The 14,055-nt window shown below is 40.2% G+C and overlaps 1 protein-coding gene across 1 annotated transcript in view; it reads right to left on the bottom strand.

The window, feature by feature from the left end:
* cox10 (cytochrome c oxidase assembly factor heme A:farnesyltransferase COX10) overlaps positions 1 to 14,055 on the bottom strand; it is a 41,731-nt gene that overhangs the window by 26,687 nt on the left and 989 nt on the right. The window contains exons 2-4 of the mRNA XM_074619936.1: positions 13,253 to 13,395; positions 12,731 to 13,130; positions 11,694 to 11,818 (exon numbers count right to left, since the gene is read on the bottom strand). Coding sequence (XP_074476037.1) covers positions 11,694 to 11,818; positions 12,731 to 13,130; positions 13,253 to 13,395 — 668 coding nt within the window. The remainder of the gene's footprint in view (positions 1 to 11,693; positions 11,819 to 12,730; positions 13,131 to 13,252; positions 13,396 to 14,055) is intronic.

Here is a 14,055-nt window from a genome sequence, read left to right as displayed (position 1 = left end):
GTCTCCATTCACTGATACCTCCACAATGCATGCTGGAGGTGCTGACATGCCACTATCTGTTTCAATGGGAAAGCACGTCCACAACGGTCGAAGGAAACGGAAATTGAGACACTGACAGCACCAATACTGTTACAAAATTGTATATTTCAACCTTGACGAAGGCAGTGCAGCCCAGATCCACTGCTTCCCTTCTTACCTTTCACAATAAAAGCCCTACACATATAGTATTTGCGAGTATTTTGCATTTTCATGTCGTTTATTCATCTCTCCCCCAATGTGTAAAAATGTTTTTGCTGCATTCACATGGAATCAGGCAGACAGTAGACGGCAAACCGGATATCGTGTTAGTGGACGAGAGCAGGACGGTAAAATTAGGTGAGGCGGGCAGAGAATACCAGCGATGGTTAACGGTAGATGGCATTGCTGTCCAAAGATGAAATATTTTAACTATTTGTTGACCTCTGCGATGGGATTTACAACCGGATGTTACGTAGCTCCCTCACACCTGAGAAAGTTGTTTAAGTTTGCAATAGAATATTAAGAAAAAGCTGCATTTTATAGCTACATGTATTACTAGAATAATTACATAAAATAGTAGACATCAAATTTAATTTAATATATTTTATTCCTGCCTGAATCCATGTGAATGCAGCAGAATTCTGATTCAGAAATATGGTCCTAACATGTTGACCATAAATATTCTGACTCTACTTTTAACCTGTAGAAACTACTGCCACAAGCACTAACACATAAGAGAGAAAACAAGTACATCAGTTGGAGTGTCCTAGTTGGTGTAACAACATTTACTCAGCTTGCATGAGGTCAGACGGTACCAAATGCAGCGTGAGGTGTAGAAAGGTTCATTGGTGCCAGACAGTGCTGAGGTGGGTGGTTCCTCACCCCTCTGACTCAAGTCTAAATGGTGTCTGCAGCGTGCCGTGTTGGTCACTGAAGCCCATAATCACGGTGTTTTGTGAGAAAACTAAAGGCTAATCAGGGAGGTGGAGAGGAGCGGCTCCACCTGCCCGTCAGTCAGTCAGTCATGTTCATCCCCTCGGGTCACGGCAACTCTATGGCGTCGAGGTGTGTTTGCCCAAACAAGCCGTGGCATTGAAAGCTCAGAGAGACACTTTGCGTGTGAGTAGTAAGTGTGATCTTCAAAAAAAAAAGATGACGACATGTTGTGGACAACTCCAATGACAAGCCATGTTTTCCTCTTCTTTTGAAGTACGCACCCTGTATTTGTTTGTAAAGGCTGGAGCATACTGGGATCAAAGAGAGTATGTAGAACAAAAGTCATGTATTTTAATTTGTATATTGAAGCAATATGTTGTATGCCTTGTTCTCGTAAGATCCCTCTAAGACACAGAAAATTAAGACTGTACCAATTGATTTGTTTTGCAATAATGCCAACTACTTTTATCCTTTATGCTAGCTAAAGTTAACCCTTTAAAAACAGATGTTGTTTGCTTAATCCTGTTTAAATCAACCTAAAATAAAAACCATAATAACGAGAGTATTCATTCTTTTTGCAGGAGAATTCTAAGGCTTCGGTCATTCGTGTCGTTGGTACGATGTCATTAATATGCCATTAAGTTACATTACGTGTCAAATCTATCAAAAGGCCTTTGCACTCGATCTGCTCATAAAAAATTTGCATATCTTAAAAACTAAAAATGTGCATAGTTCAAATAACTTATGGAGTGTTGGGAAATATTTTGTTCATGTTTCTACATTTAGAAATATTTTGGAACAATAAGTTTTGTGTGTTAATTTAGCAACATATTTTTTTTTAATTTATGACAATTTCAATACTTTTGTCAATTATTATGGTATATATATATATATATATTATTTATTTTCTTATGTCTTTTAAATAACTGTACTTGAAATACTTCTTCCTATTTTTCTACTGTATATTTCACTCTGACCCTGCGAGAAATACCTTGCTTTAGCGGTTTCCAATATCTCCCTAAATTCACTCATTAAGTTTGATAAGGCGGGTTTTATTAGCTGCATGAGATGAGCTGGTATTTTAAGGCTTCACATCAGTAGGAGAGCTGCGCCACGTGAAAATCAACACTCTACAACTACTTCATTAGATTGCTGTTGTTGCCTGCCAACGCTCTGTTATAAATTAATCGCCTCTTGCTCCATGTCCATCTACTCCAGTAAGTTTATCCTGCACCTTTAAATGTTTTAATTCCTCCACTATGATTGAAATGCATACGGACAATGTCAACAGCTACATCACAGACAGCTGGTTTTAGAAAATCTTCAACTGGATTCAACATTAATATCAGAACCAGGACTTTATCAGTGCGACTTTGGCACTGGTTTTGAATACACACTATGCTCGTGTAAAGCACCGACGTGGCCAAACTCAACACATTAAAGTGATATAAGATAATGAATACAGGTGCCGTTCAACAGTAACACTGATGCCAAATCCTTTTTAAAAGAAACGTACATTAGAAAAACACAATAACTAAAAGGCACAATTGGAAACCAGCGTATCTTTGTATCTATGCCTAACTAACCCTCTGCCTGGCAACAGTGTTTGCTCCCTCAGGCATGAGCTTGGGGGTATATAATAGGTGGATTTACCCTTCATGACTCTATCAGAGGAAAGCATCTGTCTCACATCTGAGGCTGCAAGTGATCCATTTGTACAGTTTGAAACGGATTGGCACCCCGGGGTTGACAAAGACAAAAGCCTTTAAAGAAATTAACTATTAAACGGGGCTGTCTAGTTAAATATTCATTTTAATCCAGCACCGAAAGAGAGACACACACTGTCCTTTTCGTGCCATCTTGTTGGCAATTAAAAAGGAATTTCCATTCCTTCTCCCAGGCTGAACTAACAGCTTGATGGAGACCATGAAAACAAAAAAACTCAAAACTATCAATGTCAAAGATCAGCTTGCTCTTTTGTTTTAACTAAGCTGTTGGAAAACAGGATCTTAAGAGCAGCATCTGCACGAAGGAAGGGATCTCGTTTTATGTTAAATCGCCCATTTGGCTAAGCCTCTGATGTGTTTGACCGTTAACTCTGAAAAGCACCCCACAAAAATGTACAAAACATAATCCTTTGACAGATAAAACTCTTTTGAACAGTACATAGCCAGTGGAACTAATATGACAAGCACTGATACTTTTACAACTCAATCTGTCTCAAGATACCTTTGAAGCTTTCAATGTGAGAAAAACAAATACAGTACCCCCTCAACGTAGGGCTTGTTTTGAAGGTATCCACTGCAATTCATCAACTGGACTCTGGCATGAGAATGGTGGGGGGTAATTCTCAAGCCGAATGAAAATAAATTGCACAAAAAGGATGGCAACATCATCATGCTAGAGGTATTCTATAGCACCCGTTTGAAACCGTATCTGCTGTCGCTACTTCTCAGCAGGGAACCGACACAAATCCAGCGGTAGAAGGGTTTCATTTTCTTTGAAGAGCGCAATGGATGGTGGGGTTTTAGCAGCTATGAGGTCTTGTTACAACTAATGATCCTCTCAAGAGGTACTGTGTTATGCGAGGTGCCTCAAACTACAATGAAAGGAGCCCCATCCTGGAAAATTGTTGTGGCAGCCTTGACTGTTGGGGGCACAGCAATTCTGCCGCCAACCCAGGCTGAGGTAGACTACTACCACCTACCACGCTGCTGATGGACCATTATCTACATCTGGAGTCTGTCTAAAGCTGCCATAAAACATATCGGTGTAGTCAAGAAGGTATGCATCACTGTGGTCACAGCCAACCGTCTTGGAGTACATCAAAAAACATTTTATTAAATTATTGTCTATAACACTGGCATATGGACACTGTCGATCTGGCAGCCCATGCAGACCAGCGCCCGTCTACCAACCATGACGGTACAGGTTGAGCGAGCGAGGAACCCCGGCAAAGGGACATCGTTCATCTGATATGCATGCGAGCTCGCGCTGCTCAATGTTTGGTCATTTTTGACCTGTGGTATCGAAAAATACCTATTTTTCAAGGTATTGTATCAAAGTTAGAAATCCCAGTATTGTGACAACACCAATAAATATTACACAATTTTACTGTGCTAATGTTACTCAATTTAACCAAGTGTGATTTAAGGACTTTCATCAACACCAGCTTGAAAATTTGCATCAGTACCCTTACAGATTCATAGATTACACTAGATAATATGATTAACATGATAAAAGAACAATAAAAATGGTAGATATAAAGACAACAAGCCTGCAGTGTAATAGCATGAGCTTGAAATAGTATACTGTGGTATCATTAGATTCTGAGGAGCTTGACAATGCTTTTAAAGTTGAAAGCTTCCACTAGATATAGTGGCTTTATATGATGGTACTGCATTGTGCATTAAGATCAAAATGATATCTATCTAAGTGCTATCAATTTTAATTAATTTCCATTACTTTGCTGATTAAAAGCTTCTACGTGTAGCTTCAGTAATCATCTAAATCACTGTCAAAAAATGTGCTCATTATAGAGCCTTTTTTATACGGCTTTGGTGTAATTCAAAAAGTGGTTACTCGGCCGTCATGGTCCCGTCACGGTTTATATTCACAGAACCAAAGGTTATGAAATAATTTGATGTCGGTAAAATCCTAAGAAAACTGTGTTTTTGGCTGGACCGCAGAGGACCAGCCCTACAAACACAAAAGTCTGTCACTTAGTGATGAAGTTACGCGATAGGTCGGCCGAGTGTTGGAGTTCCCTCATTGGCCGTCGCTCTTTCAAATTGAAAAGGCGGGAACAGTCCTTTATGCAAATGAGCCCGTCCAGCGCAGCACGTCCGGCTCACGAAACTTGGACCGAGCTGTCAAACAAGGCGATATAGTTCTAAAATGAAACGAGATCCGGCGGTGGCATCACCTGTTTCTCAATTAGACGGAATAACAGAAAGTTTCCGAGCAGGCCACCATGTTGTTTCCAGTCTGAAACGGCGAGCAGAAAACCAGGGACCAGTCAGGTGCATTCAACGATAGAGTACGGCCAGTTGAGTGGAGCAGCGTGTCCCCTAGCGTCCTCGCCGGACCTGGTGGACATGTACCACTGGATTTAACATTATAGACATGACCACTGACTATTTGTGTCTTGTTTTATCCTACTAAATTCAAGAATTGCATCCCTTAAAAAGATTTTAAAAAGTAAATCAAACACATTTTCTTAATGTACTGATAATTGTGTGCCTAACCTACCCCCATGTTCAGTCATGTACCCAAACACTCTAAGGGGCTGACCAAGATGCGCACAGAAGGAGGCACGCAGGAGGGTAAATAATGCATGCCTGCACAGGACAAGAGAGAAGGGCGTAGCTTCAAGTGGTAAGAGTGGATGGGCTGGGGGCTTGTGGGGGCTCGCGTATGCGTGCCAGCCTCAGACAGCTCACCGCAGGAGAGACGCAGACACAAAAGGAAACTCACTGTCATGGTCACGAAAGCAGGAATGACACTCGGCAGCCACAAAACAAGCCAGCTTGAATTTTCATCAAAACAAACACGCGAGCTGACATGGTGTGACTTACACTATAGCCGCTGTCAAAACAGCCGAGCGGTACTTATTTGACAGTAAAAGGCCATATCGGGTCTTGTTTACACTGCTGGGGACCTCAGACTTCCCCGGGGTCTTTTAGGCTCCAGCCTGGAACTCTCATCTGACCCAATTATCCAATTAGCTGAAGTAGTGGCCAGACTGGAAGGTGATGACGGCTGGAACACCTGCGGAGGCTGAGCCTGGTGTGGGGCCCACGGGTCCTGACAACCAGACCATCCAGCACTTTTTCCACCAATGTTAGCCGGGACTTTATCCAGCAGGAACAGAAGGAACTCTGTAGTGAAACTTTGAGACGGCTGAGCTTTTTCTCTCAGAGCAGGTTCTCTACAGAGTATTACTCTTTTCAGCTGCACACAGGCTTTAAAGCTGAAGTAGGTAACTTTGCGCAAATATGACATTTGAGGCGAGAAATAGGCATTACAGTAACAGAATATTGATTCATATTTGATCAGCGCTGCCTAGTTTGACCGTTTGATCGGAGTTCACGAGTTTCGCGAGCAGTGATTGACAGCTGCTTTAGAGACTGCTCGGCTCTGATTGGTTGTTTTTGTTCGGCTGCGGTGAAAACTGCAGATGCCATTAGGAGCACTAGGAGGACACAGAGGAACATGATTTTTTTCAGATTACCCGTCTCATGCACTACTGTCAGGATACAGTGACCGTTTTATAAAAATAACTTTTTATCATATTTGCACAAAGTTACCAAGCAACAAGAAATAGGTGTAAGCAAAACAAAACATGCTAAGAAAAGTTCATAATTGCCAACCCACGAGAGCTACTTGAACTGGAAGCTCAAATAATTACATCCCTTTGCTGTTGGAGCTGACTGTCTTCTCTGATTGTGAGACAGACATGACAGCATCAAGTCCTCTGACTGTGGTGAGAAACCCTAGATGGTAAAATGCCATTGTTACGTGACTCCCAGTGCTTACACCCTTCCGTCAGTTTCCTAAATAGAGTAACATTTTAAAGGGAAACCACAACATTTCTGTTTGCCCTACGGGCACTTCCCAATGGGACAAAGAGCAGCCTTGGTTTTTGACAGCTCCACTGAAGGTCCGACTGCCACTTCCAAGAGCCGAAGCATTTTTCTCCCCTCTTTAGGCATTTTCCTCCTTTCCTCAAGGTAATTCAGCAGTTGTGTGGTCACATACTTGCACACTCCTCTACCTCTTTAGATGCCGAGCATTAAGGGATTAGGACCGAGCAGCGGAATCCATAGGAGGTGAACTTTCTCTGCTGCGATTTGTTTGTCAAGCTTTTGTTTGACTTTTCATATAAAAAGACGTCTCGCTTTGATCACAACTAAACACAATGATTGTGAAGCACTATAGTTTCAAGATGAAAGGGAGTACGAATAAAAAAAATTTGGCATCAGATCTGAAGGTAGGATGTTTTGTGTTTGACTTTTTCTTTCTAGGATTATGAAAAACAAATGCATGACCAAAGTGTTGAGGATCGATTACACACAGGTGAGGGTGTGTCTTTGACACAAAGAGCCGACACGGTGTGTTGTTAGTTATCGCCACAGTGGCAATTATCTGTCACGCACGACATCCCCTGTGCCTCTGTGTGTATAATTACACTGAGGAAAATGACAATTCTCCAAACAAAGCAACACCAACAACTACTGTTACATCGTATGCAGAGAGGCACATACTTTTCATACCAGACAAGCAGAGGGAGACAAGACACTACCAGCTACAAGTATGTTTTCTTCCCCAATGATGTTTATCCTTTTAACCACATTTTAAATTAAAATGTGCCTTTGCACGACTTTGTCTACTTCAAAGACAGCTTCACTACAGGGCAGGTGGCTAATTTGCCTGAAACAATAATCCCATCTCCAATTCTTGCCAATTAAGACTATGATGACATGCAAAATGTCCCCACAGAGAAGAACAAGGGATAAGGGAGCAGAGTGAATCTGACTAGGGCGAAGGCTCACATACCAGCTACCAGCCACAAAAAAGGAGCTCTTGGCCTCAAACAGAGTAAGCACTGATGAATTTCAGGCTAACACACACACAAGTCCATTTGTGCAAACAGAGAGAAATGTTGAAGTAATATTCCACCAGGATCTCTTTACAACTCGCTGTATATTTATCTACAGAAACCATGTGAAGCATTCCCAAAATACCATACATTCTATCATAGAGCACGTTTTACCCACATGTGTAATGCAAAATGAACTCAGAAATATTTTTAGATATCCACAATCTTGTCATATCGTCACTATCAGAGGGTCATGACTTCACAATAAAGTTTTATCACTAGTCTACATTAGGGGAGGGAAAAAAAATCGACTCACCTATGTATCGCAGTTTTTTTATTATTATTTTGAAGTACATTTTTTAATGCCAGAATCAATATATTTGCTTCAGTTGAGTCTATGTGGAGGGAGAAGGAAGTTACCGCTTCTTATTGTTGTAGTCTGAGTAACGTGGCGTCATATCCGTTCCGTATCCGTCAACCAAAACAAACCACAGCGAGCCAAAACGCGGAAGTACAAAACAGTGGAGGTTCCGCATGGATACAACTTTAACCCTCATACTTTAAATCCAAAGTGGTAAACACTACACATACAGTGAAGTATGGAAACACTTTGGGTTTCACACATTGCCAGGAAAAGCAAAGCTAGACATCACGGCTAAAGCTGCATGCTAACTCTGTCATGGACAGGAAACGTTATTGTATTGCGGTAACGTGCGGTCAAACCAAGTTATTTTTTAATAGAACTTGAAAAGTGACACGGCAATAAGTTTGAAACACCTTTTACCGGCTTAATTCTGTCATATTTTTCTAAATTCTGCTGTAATTTAAATTTTAAATTTAAAAAAAATGCCAAAATTGACCTGCTTTTGAAAAATAAAATGTGTCTGTTACAAAAAGCCTGGAAAAGATTGATAGACGCCCTGACTGTAAGTATTTCCAGCAGGTTTTAACACACACTTATCTCATTTGCGACTAGAATTGGGGCTACATCTGCTCTGAAATTCACCTTTGCCCATGCTTTACCTTCACCGTAGATTTGAAACTAGACCTGACTGGAGGAGGCTGAGAGAGAGAGAAAGGCACTGAAAGGCAAATAACATTGTTTCAATGAAACATGAAGCCACGTCGTATCCTAACCTCAGGCTGAGTTAATGGAGAAAATGAAGACTGACAGGACTGATGTGAGGGTGGGCCCGCAGATAAAGGGACACCCAGAGTACGGACAGTGGCAGCCGCCTCTTACATCACTCAATGTGCTGAACGTCTTGGAGCTGCAGTCTGGGAGCACCAGGAGGAGAGGGGGGACATTTTTCAAATACCTGAAGGATATTTACACACCTGCTCAGTGTGAGGTAGAGGAGCACAGAGGAGTTTCAGGCCACTGAAGAGACAATACAGTTTTAACCAGAGCGATGGACTGATTGACACTATTCAGACCGGACCACAAAAACTAAACTGTGTAAACATTTACACATTCGAATCCATAGATGTAACTCAGACTGTACTCTCCTGGGTGAGTGTGTGCAGCTAATGAGCATGGATGTGCGTGTATGGGGCGTGTATTTGTATCTGGAGGGAAGCAGGGAACAGGGGAAGAGGCTGGAGAGAGCGGAAGAAGTGAAGCGCCAAAGTTTATACGTCTTGAGGTCGGAAAAGGTGACGGAAGACGCCAGCCTCCACTTCGAAAGAGACAGTCAAACTAACCCCCACGTTGTTCTGCGGTAAGTGTATGTACTAGGCATTACGGTAAGAGCATGTAAGAACTGACTTCAAAATAAAAGTGATCTTCCAGTGAATATGAATTTCACATAAATTCAAGAAGTCAGTCAGTCTGTCAATAATAAATAAAGAAATAAAACAAAATGAATGAATATCAAATAACAAATAAAATGAATAATCATTTTAAAAACTACCACCAGCAAACTGTAGAAGAAAAATGTAACTTAAATTTTGTAAATAATTAGTCAAACTTCAAAAGAATACATTTCCAACGACCAATCGGACTTCAATATGACAGTACACCACCTCAGAGTGTTCAGATTAGTTTGATCACACTGGTATGATCATACACATCAAAGGGTTAAATCAAACGGTTATGTTATTTTAGAGAAAACATGAAAATATGGAGATATATATCATATATCGTGATATACCCTAAAAATATTGAGATATTTATGAGCCATATTGCCCAGCCCTCATGACAGTACAAACTAGGGATGGCTCGATACCACGATTTAATGTCCGATACCGCTACCTGGAGTATCTGCAGATACCAATCAGACACCGTCTTTTTCCCTCTCTTAAACAACTAAGTTTAATAAATTGAATAACATTAGTTACTTTGCAGATTCAGGTTATTATTACAAAACATAATGAACTAATAAATGATGATGTATTGTTATAGATTAAACTTCCTAGCTGTACTATGTTTTGTTGACTTGGTGGACTTCATTATTGTTGTAAAACGATGACGACAGCAGTTGGAACGTAGTTGTTGAGGGTAGGAGGAGGGCGGGGGGGGGTGGTTGGCCCTAAGGGCAGGAACCTGCAGTATAATCAAGGCTTGGCTAAATTACAGGCCAAAGACACTACTAAGCAGAGTTCAGTCTAAGGCTGAGGGAGAGGTCACCCATTATACTAATATTCTTGAGTCACGGAGCAAATTCCTATGTACAACGTCAACACTAGACAGCAGAGAGAGGCCCAACTTATTCTAGGCATCCTAAGTGTCCTCGCGCACTAGTTCACCTTCGTTTATAGCCTCGAAAAAAAGCTTTCAGCAGGGAAATAATAACAGCATTACAGTCAGCTCAATGCATTTTTGAGAAGCGTAGCAAAAGAGGAATGCGAGAGCGGCTCAAAAAGGGGATGTGCTGGCTCATTCAGCATTTTCTAGAACACAGACATCACTAACAGGAAAACTGTGGAAGTGGTTGTCTGTCAACAAGCAAATTCATGTTTGTATAACATGTCAACAAAAAACGTACGCCGCATTATAAGACCAACAGATATCTTGCCAGCTCTGAGAACAACTTTCTGTCCAAAAGGAAATTGGTACTTAAAAAATAAACAGATTAAAGACCCGAAACATCTGTATTATTTACTGCAATTCTTGAAACAATTACGCAAGCCATGTGTTTAATATTTTTCTGCTTCATAGGATCTTTGTAGTAAATTAGCTGTAGTCAATAATTCATTTTACACAGTTACCAGTTTATTAGATGCACCTGTATAATCCTGCAGTAACTCTCATTTTTGGGAAGCTTATTCATAACAATGACTATGTTTACATGCACACTATTATTCCACTATTATTGCAAATATGACAATATTCAGAATTTGATACGGGTCAGGTAAACAACATATTCTGTTTGGCTATTCTGAATTGGACCTTGTTCTTGATGGAGCATTTTCTGATTAAAACATGTGGGATATACTGATATTATTTGGGTTTAAGGAGCATTCTTTGGACATGTATACAACTCATTCAGAATATGCGTCTCAATCTGGGGTTTTTACGTCAGTTTGCGAAACACGGCCACTTGCCTGTTTGCGTCCAGCTCTGTGCGTTGTACGCAAACCAACTAGCCGACAGTTTGCAGAGATGCATGCCCAAAAGAAAAGCAAGGAGAAGGAGAAACACACCTACTTTTAAACATTATGAAAGACTTGGATATCAACAGTTTTTTTGGATACGTGCAAATATCGCAGTATTTTCAAGAAGGTGATCGAAGGAATGAAAGAAGGAGGCTGCATTCGCATGGTGAAAAATCTGCCACCAGTTACGTTATTCGGAGTATGCACGGCTGCATGTTAACCGGAATATTAGTGGAATATTCATTTTCATTAGCCATGTAAACAGCTTAGTAGGAATATTGTCTTTTTCATAATAAGGGCAAAGAACTGAATATTTTGTGCATGTAAATGTAGTCAATGTGTTGAAGAGGTGTTGATTAAACTCCACGGTCAAACAGTGAAAGGTGAATGAGATTAATCACACATTAACGAGTTTTACATTCAGAGGGCTTGTGTTGTGATTAGAGGTGTGGTGTGCAAAGAGCCAAAACAAAACACACACTCATACACAGAAATAGACATGCATGACCTTGTTTTACCTCTTTTTCTGAGGATGACTGACCTGGTTGATTGAATTGGCAGTGCAAGAGGCAAGGCCTGTTCCCAGAAGAGACACGAAGAAGATGAGGGGGTCAAAGGGCACTGGAGCCATTGCAAAGCCGGCTGCTGCACTTGTAACCACCAGTGCTGAAAACACCAAGCAAGAATAATAGAATAAATTAAAACATGAGTTTAAAAGTGTCCTTCTTAAAGTAACAGGCAAAGAACAATGTGCATGCTTTATGGCTGTAGAAGTCTGATTCAATGTAAAAACGAGGAGAGCTGTTTGTGTGCAAAATGAACTCTTTTTACTTGTTGGAAAACTATTTAAAATCAGTTATTACGTAAGTCTTTTCATGACTTCTAAGGTCAAGTATCATAATGCTTATCAATATAATTATACAGTTCTATGATCAGATTATAACGCATTATAAGTATGTTTATAATGCATTATAGACATGGCCGCGATGGAAAGTGTTACTTTTTTCTCAGATACATTGGCTGTCTTTTTTTCTTAGGAAGGTTCCTAACTGAGTGAAATGAGCTGGTCGAATCCTCTAGATGCTAAGGAAAGGTGCTTCAATGCTTCCTTTTTTAGCTTCTTTAGCATAAGATACTCTGGACCATCCTTTATGAAAGGAAAGGAGATAATGCCATCCCACAATTCCTTGCGGCAGCACCGCGGTTGTCATTTCCTAAGCCCTTATGAATTCTCCTTCATATCTTTCCTTGACCACATGACCTTTTCCAACGCGGTCAAGGAAAGGAAGACAGGATGCATTTTTTGACTATTTGACCGCAGCCTATGCTTTGCATTGCTATGAAATATTCATGCTTGTTCTAATCTGTACATGGCAAATAAGCAATTATGTTCGTACATGTAGTAATGAACATCTCTGTATTTGCTTCATTCATCCGGCTTATTTACCAATTTCTGGCATAATATTCAGAGATATATGAGATTCTGCATGTGTTTTGGGTAATTCCTTGAATGTGTCAACCTCCAGATGTAAATAGTTCATATTGTATGACCAAAGAAAGATGTGCTGTGTACTCTACCTGTGAGTTTGATTTTGGCAAGCTTGGCATAGACATCTGGCAAATCAGCCACATCGACCTTCAGCTCCTTCCACTGTCTGTCTAGACGTTCCTCCTTTGCCCGCTCCGTCTCCACCTGGATGTGCGGAGTCTCATCTGAAGTACCAACCAAACTGGACAAAGACTCTTTTTGTACTTCCGCATCTTCTGTGTTGGGCTCCAAGGTGGATATTCCAGGCTGTGCTTTACTGGTGATATCATCCTCTGGCTGTGAAACAGTATCTGTGACCACAGGATTAATAGTTGATATTCTTTGCACCTGTCTTTCAACGCTGTCGTCTCGCTCATCCACAATGGTCAAGGCGGGAGCCTGTTTCGGGATGGCACGTTGGTGAAGCTCACTCTTGTTCTTTGTTACATACTGAAAGGGAACCAGGTGCAGAAGGTGAGTTATGGGATAATTTCCTGATATGACAATAAAACTGAATGCAGACATGTGTACATTTTTGAAACTACAAAGGAAGCTGAAATTAAGAGAGATACCTGGCGTTTCAGGAAGTTGAGGTGCTGGTACGTCAGCCAGTTTGATGGATCTCTTCTGTGCAGCTGAATAAGGCTGCGAGCAGTCTGGTTACATTGATGAACATTTTTAACTAATTTCTGTTTCACGCTTACACCAATCAGCCCTATAAGAAATGTAAAATACAATGTTTAGACATTGCAACGGTTAGGAAAAGACATAAGACAGAATTTGTTTTACTATTCGACCACAGCCTATGCTTTGTATTACGATGAAATCTTTCCTGCTTGCGTATATGTATGTATATGTATGCATATATATATATAGATAGATAGATAGATAGATAGATAGATAGATAGAACACACTATTTATAAATCTCTATATACATACCAACTACTACTTTAAACTAGATAAAATAAATAAAAAATATATAGTAATATAGAATTAAAGACATATCTCTGCTGCGAAAATTGAAAGTAAAATATATGCTGTGCAAATCTAAATAGTTCTAATCTGTATGTGGTACATAAATAAGCAGGTAAGTTTGTACATGTAATAATTAACATGTCTTTATTTGCTTCATCCATCTGCCTTATTTAACAAAGTTATAGCTTCAGAGATATGTGAGATTTTGCATGTGTTTTGGTTTGGTTTAATTGTGTCTGCTATAAAACAACAAATGCACATGAACATTGAAAAACAAGACAAAAACATAGATTCAATCTTGCATGGAACATGGACATACAAAGACAAATAAAATAGCACAATTTATAATCAGTATGCAACACAAACAATGTGTTATGCATAAAACTGAAGCATGACAAA

The sequence above is a fragment of the Sebastes fasciatus genome, chromosome 20 (assembly GCF_043250625.1).
Source record: "Sebastes fasciatus isolate fSebFas1 chromosome 20, fSebFas1.pri, whole genome shotgun sequence".
Lineage (NCBI taxonomy): Eukaryota > Metazoa > Chordata > Actinopteri > Perciformes > Sebastidae > Sebastes > Sebastes fasciatus.
Note: the sequence above shows the minus strand (reverse complement) of the source record. Positions and strands in the feature narration are given on the sequence as shown.